Raw genomic sequence first — 7,149 nt, 5'->3', positions numbered from 1 at the left:
TTTTACAAAGTTCTTAGTATTCAGTTACCTAGAATTTAGGCATCAGAAAAATAGTAGAACTATACTTTTTATTAAAATGTATTTTTTGATAACCTACCAGTACTGTTTTATCTTGTTTTTGTTTGTTTGTTTGTTTTCTGTTTTAAAAACTTCTGTTTAACCTTGATAGAATCATTACATGTATCTTTCAGGCACTTCCTTATTTTTTTGTACAAAGTTTTTTTACTCTTAAAAAATAATAAATTCTTGTCAGCTTGAAAATGGTAACATTAGGGGCGCCTGGGTGGCGCAGTCGGTTGAGCGTCCGACTTCAGCCAGGTCACGATCTCGCGGTCCGTGAGTTCGAGCCCCGCGTCAGGCTCTGGGCTGATGGCTCAGAGCCTGGAGCCTGTTTCCGATTCTGTGTCTCCCTCTCTCTCTGCCCCTCCCCCGTTCATGCTCTGTCTCTCTCTGTCCCAAAAATAAATAAACGTTGAAAAAAAATTTATAAAAAAAAGAAAATGGTAACATTAAAGTTTTAAAGATAAAGGAGCATATTTTAAGACATTTCACAGAGGCTGTATGAGGAGGAGCTTACCTAAGGTGAAATCCCTATGATGAGTACTGGTAATAATGGGGTTTCAAAACTGAGTGTGGAAGTATAGGAATTTTAAATGTTGTAAATGTTTCTTCCAAACAGTTCCTCAGTGCCAAGTATGGCCAGGGAGAGATAACAGTTGTTAACATGTTTGAATGTAGTTTAAAAGTGAAGTAATTGTGAAATTCGTTCTTAAGGATATTTCAGATTTTGAAAAGATTGGTTGTATACTGCAAGCCTTACCAAGAATATGTACCTTTCAAATTTTTGGTACCAGCATATTAAAAAAAAAAAAAAAATGTTTTTAAATGTTGTTAATCTGGCTTTACCACAGACCCAAGACTTTTCGGGCTCATTTACTAATGTTCAGGTGATCCTAGTAATGAGTGGTGATGATCATAGTAATGTAAACATAGTAATGAAAAGTATCTTTATATATCAAATTGTTTTAAACTCCCCTCCATCAGTAATTCCAACTAGTACAAATATAATAGACTATGGTACATTATCTTCTTTAAAGGGTTGTTTATAATTGTGTGGTAATTACATAATTCTAATCTCCACTTGCCTAAATTTTGATATGATCTCTGTGCAACACACTACTAATCGAGGCAGATTTTTAACCACCTCTGGATATTTCTGATTATTAAATTTGATGGCTTCTTACTATCAAAATAAGTGAAAGGCATTTATATTCTAAGTGTACTAGTAAATTTTAGACAATAATTCTGATTTCTATAAATGTGCATTTTTATCACTGAATTTAAAAACATTGATCAATTGGTGGGATTGGTATCATTTTAATATTTCGGTTAACAGAATCATTTTTGAGGCAGTTTTTCCTACCACTTTCTCATCACTTACATCCCTGCCCCAGCCATGCTATGGCTCCAAGATTTTAGTATACTTGTTATAGTTTGAACTTGTAGTAAAGTTTATGGGCATTTGTACGTAAAGTATATTATAGTCTTTGAGGAAACAACAGTCACATTTCTTGCCAGTGTCCTCTTGTCTTTAAAAATTACCTTTCATGGTTGGGGAAATGTCTGGTAACCTTTTTACTACGTCTGCTTCTTTGCAAAGCTTTGTTTTTAACAGAATAATATTCTATGCTAAAAGTAGTGACAATTTTTAAAAGAAAACTGTTCACTTGCTAGTGTCTTATTATCTATATTGTTTTTCATTAACCAGAGTTGATCAAGAGCTTAATGGAAAACAGGATGAACCGAAAAGTGAACAGTAAGTTTGGCATCTAGTCCAGACAAGACTGAAGAATGTGCTGATGAAGCAGTGCTCTTTTTTGCATTTATAATGCATTTATTGGCCCTGATTTTTATGTAACCTGTTATAAAATTGACTTGATTCTTCCTTAATGGACTTTTGTATAAGGGACTGTTCACTGCTGTATTGGTTTGCAAATCTCTTGAATTTAGCTCTTTATTAGCTAATTATATTGTACTCATTTTATATTTTATATTGCTAAATAGCAGAGAACCACACTTTATATAAAGCAGTTTTTGCATTTGTTTGTTGAATGATACATCTTCTTCAGTAAAATATTTATATGCCTAAATGGTAAAGGAAAGAGATAATATATATTTTTACGTTTCTGAGCAATATTTTTTAATGTATACCTGTCTTGTGGAAGAATGTGCAGGTAAATGAGATCATGATTTGTAAAGTGCATGTTCGAATTTCTGTTTTTGTAGATGGTTAGATACATTTCCTGGGTAACTTACAGAATAAAGTTGCTCATAAGATGAGGGACAGTTAAACTGGTTCTCATGAACACCCAAAGGTCACGTTCATAATCTAAGTAGATGTATACTATCCTAGGCTTTTTTCTCATTTAATAAATACCGTTTAATTCAGAAGCGCAAATACAAATGTATTGCACACTGTTTCCTTTTTAAACTTTAAAGACAAGTCAAAAAGCCATTTTTAGAACTAAACTTCAGAGGCTAAGAATTGGGATTTGTAATATATGTATATATGGGACATTTTATCTTCTGGCCCAAAGTCAGAACTTTATTATAAAAATTTTAGATTTGTTCACTAATGTGAAATAAGCTGTGTGTCCAGGGTATCACTCTCCAGAATTTGTGAGTGCAGTGTAGTATTCAGAGAATGTGATGAGTTCTTCACTGTCACTATTTTTCTGTAGAAAATAGGGGCTGCTTTTTTAACTGCTCTCAATGTGGGCACTTTACCAAAATACTTTATCAGTTATTTAAACTTGATAGTAAGTGTTTGACCTAGTCAGATATTGTGTGTGTTCACATTTTCTTTTGAATCATGTTGACAGTACTGTAAAACTAAGTTATTTTGTAAGTCTTAGAGCATCACTGCATTATGCTGTTTTGGATGACACATTTATATTAACTTTTTGTTTAATTTGGTAAGTACCTTGACACTATATTAAAATACATTGTCCTTAGGTGCTCGAACAGAACTTAATTGCGCGCAGAATCATCCTAAAACAGTAGGTTGGTCTAATACTGTGTCATACACTTGTGTGACTCATTTGGAAAACTTGGTATCCTCCAAATTTGAGGGTACTGCCACACTCTGGGCCTTCCTGTAAGGCAATTTATTAAAGCGTGTCCTAGAGTAGCAAAATTGGAGCAAAGGAGGGCTAAGCTTTTAGGCTTTATTCTGTCAGACTGAACATACATGTGGCTTTCACCATTGCCATTTTTATTATAAAGTTTGTATTACAAAGAGAATTTTCCTTTACTTGTTGTCCTTCTCAGTTATAAACTTGACATGCTGAACCTAAGTGTAATCCTGGAGCATTCCCAGGTTGAGATGTTCCTCAGCAGCCTTCTGACTTAACTTGGATCCAGCAGCTGTAGGCAGATCCTAAACTAACATTCGGGCAAGTAAAGCCAAAACCATTATTGCTTGCTCAAACCTTAGGAACGGCTTGTGTTGAAAGAGCAAACTAACAGGAACAACTTAGCCATTCCTCCTGAATTTAACCATATGAGAATTATGAATAAACGATTGTGGAATTTAATTGTGATTAGCATATATATTTGTAGAGCTCTTTAAGCAGTCTTTCATCTATAAAAGTCTTTATCCAGCTCACAATTTGCTGAGCTTTTTAAATAGGTGGTTTTCCTCCACATTAACAGTTTTTCAGTTTCAACAGTTTATTGTGTTTGTTCACTTTTGCTTTTGCAAGCATTGTTCCCAACTACAGATACAGCTTGTTGCAAAAGTGGTGCATTTTCTTAAATATTTTTTGAAGTACACCTAGCCCGTCACCCATTAGAACATTAAAATTCAGAGGGAACAGTGTTAACACTTGGGATATAACGACAGGGATGTGCCGTGAATCGCTAGAGTAGAACACACCTGCTCTAACCTGCACCTTAATGGAATCTGGTATAGAGATGTGCCCCATAGTAAATGTCTCATAACCCTAAGGCTTCAGATCATAACTGGTAGGTTGGAGGAGAAGCATTTACCAAGTTTGTTGTTAATCGTTTGTCTTTGTGTGACATTTCCCCCATATCATTCAATGTTAATTTTCCATTACTGACTGAAGCGAAAGTACATATAATTGTAATATTTCATGTTTCTCCTAAGGTCATGGATCTAACTTAACTGGTTTAATTTGATTTTTGTCAGTATATTTTGTTGTACTTGGGCTCTGAATGCCTCTTAGTCAAAAGTTTCTTGTGTAAAGTAATTTGGTTGTGTTCTGCTGGATCATATTCCTAGGTAGCACCAAGGAAAGATGGTATATTGACCTCACAGTTTAAGCTTAATAGCCTTTACCTTGGGTGGAGCTTGGTGGTGGAATATGATTCTAGGTAAGCCCTAGCAGGGTAGTTTGAAAGGAAAATAACAAAACAAGGAAGGAAGAGAAAGAAAACTATAAAGGGGTTCTCTCAGATGTCACTGAATGTGTCTGTAAAGGGAAATAGTGTGTGTGGCAGCTCTTGGCACCATGCAGTAGGCTTTCTTGCATCCAACAGGAAAACCTGCAGGCTTCACACGGAACATGTGAGTAAGAAGACTGGAAGTGAAGGAGGCAAAGACTGGTAACACCTATAATGAGAATTTATATTTTCCTCTGCTTTGCCTCTTCATACAGAAACAAGTTTGAACAGAGAGGGTCAGCAGTAACAGTGCTCAGATTAAAGTTTAGGACTAGGTTATTTTTTATGTTTTCTACGATTGGTAAACGTTAACGTCTTTGAAAGTGGACATCGCTATTTAGTAGCTTGCAGTGAGTACTGAAATTTGCTGATTGACGAGTAGATGTCAGTAGCTAGAATTTGTTCGACTGCAATTTCAGAATTTAAAAAGGTAAGGGATCTGCTTTTTGATAGAGACTTCTTGTAGAGGACTATATAGCACCACTATTTGGCTGTTTTTATGTGAGTGCTCAGGGAATCTCCAAGTGTTTGATTTAGTGCGGAAGTGGCTTTTTTAGATTTCTTCAATTGACAGGTAAATTAGCATTAGGATATTATCGGATAGAATGGGCCAGTTTCCTGATGAGATTGGTAAAGGTATATATAAGGTGACAGTTGCTTTGTCCTCCTTTTCCCCATGTTATATATGGAAAATTAGTAACGTTGCTCAATCAGAAGGGAGAAGATAGGCTGAAAATAGATTTGCTAATCCGTCCCATCTTGTTTTCATGCTTATTTTTTCCCCATCCTATTTAGATATTTGAGAACTGGATCACAAACCTCAAAAGAAAGGAATAGAGGAGTTAATGTGCTTATTAATTAGACCACCTGTTCCGTTAGAGTTTATCTTGTCGCAGGGACCAGGAATTGGAGGAGTTGAGTTGCTGGGAGAAAGCATTATGAATTTACATTCACATGAGAAGGTCAGCTGGTAAGGGCAGTGGAGACCATCTATGCAGTGTTCTAATAGTACTGAAGAATTACCTGGGGAGCCTTTCACTCCCTCTTCCGCCACCCAGGATTCTGAATGAATTAGAGTTAGATCAGAGGTGAGTCCCTGTAATGTAACTTTCCTTCAAAGTTCTAAATAGTACTTGAAAATAAGATATTGTGTTAATAAACACCAGGAGTGACTCTAAAATTCGAACAGAACTGTTATTTTGTTTCAACTATGTATGCTAGATCTACTTAATTTCTTATGTTTTGAGATTTCCTTTAAAAACTCTATGAAAAGTTCACATAAAGCACTTAAACACGTAATGAAAATGAAGGGTTTAATGCTTCCAGATTGATAAAGAACAATATTAAACTGTTTGCTTCAGATAGCTGTCTGAGTCTTATGTGACCTCATATAAGAGGTTAAAACATTTACATTTTGAAATCTGTGTGTTTTCATAATCAGTATGGCTAAGGAGGAACTTGGAAAATAATACTACTCTGCTGCTCCACTGCACTTTTTGTATACAGACTTTTTAAGTTATGCCCCTTAAACTGTTCATTTACATAAACCTAACTAGTAAATATTGGAGGTGTTCAGGGCTACTGTCTTGCACAGCCGATTGGACACTGTTCACGTGGAACGCAATTTAGAGTTAGTCACCTACACACTTTGATACGAATTCCAAAAATTCAAATATTTTTCTTAATGTAAGTTCACGTTGTTGCCATGTAGACACAATGTGCTGTGATCGTTTCACTATTCAAAATATGTTGCCTAGGCTGGTGCTGTCATTTTACAGTGTGAGAAATTTAGTTCTGATGACTGTGTGTGGAAGATGTTGATGTGATCCCTGTAAGAAAGGAAAGAGTTGGTCTTGATTTACTAAGGAGATGTAATATTTTATTTTTCTCTGACTTATTAGGAATACAATAACTTGTGTCCTGATTTGTTGCACATGATACTTTTGCAACGTTTATGAATTTAAATAAATTAATTGTAAAGTTTGTTTTTGACTCATTTTTATCACATATTTTGTCTTACATTACGTTACTAAATTGTTACACTGAGTTTTTATCTTGTAAGCCTTTCAGTAGTTACAGAACTTTTGTTTCTCTTTATGTAGTCTGGGCACTACTTGCTATTCTTCAAAGGGGTGAAGTGTTCATCCTGCTTTCATTTTAAACATTGTTGAAACTATCAAACTTTGTATCTCATAGTTTAGAATCATTTTGGTAATGGGGAATCCAACAATAAAATCAGTTCAATAAGTGGCTGAAAACATGGCTTAAATGAGAATGTTTAGCTAACAAAACTGCTCAGAGATTCCATTTGATAGCACTTGTTTATGTATTTACTCCTTAATCACTGTTCACCTACTTAATGGCAAACAGCTGTACACATCATGCTGCCTTTAGTCCACTTAGGATATGCCATTTGGGTTTATGTAAACTCAATATATATTGCAGTATTTGTCTTGCATTAGGTACAAATTTTAAATACAAGTTCTCCCACATTAAAATTCTTCAGAACTCAACAAGAGCTTGTTGGGCTAACTGAATTGCAGCCGTATTTTGAATCATAAAGTGATACCTGCTCTAATCTTTTCAGAATTGGTCTTCAATTTAGTATTACAGGATCTTCAACAGTATTACCCTGAACACACTTCAGGCATAAAATGTGACTGCCCTAACATTCCTAATTGT

General features: G+C 35.1%; 1 protein-coding gene across 4 annotated transcripts in view; it reads left to right on the top strand.

Moving 5' to 3' along the window:
• BNIP2 (BCL2 interacting protein 2) overlaps positions 1–6,451 on the top strand; it is a 26,891-nt gene extending 20,440 nt beyond the window's left edge. For all 4 annotated transcript variants that reach the window (XM_040492846.1, XM_040492847.1, XM_040492844.1 and 1 more), the window contains one exon: positions 1,769–6,451. In XM_040492846.1, coding sequence (XP_040348780.1) covers positions 1,769–1,820 — 52 coding nt within the window. In that variant the 3' untranslated portion in view covers positions 1,821–6,451. The remainder of the gene's footprint in view (positions 1–1,768) is intronic.
• Positions 6,452–7,149: the final 698 nt, after the last annotated feature.

Source organism: Herpailurus yagouaroundi, unplaced genomic scaffold (genome assembly GCF_014898765.1).
Source record: "Herpailurus yagouaroundi ecotype Mexico unplaced genomic scaffold, PumYag 184, whole genome shotgun sequence".
Lineage (NCBI taxonomy): Eukaryota > Metazoa > Chordata > Mammalia > Carnivora > Felidae > Herpailurus > Herpailurus yagouaroundi.
The sequence above is the reverse complement of the archived record's forward strand: the minus strand, read 5'-3'. Positions and strand labels throughout refer to the sequence as shown.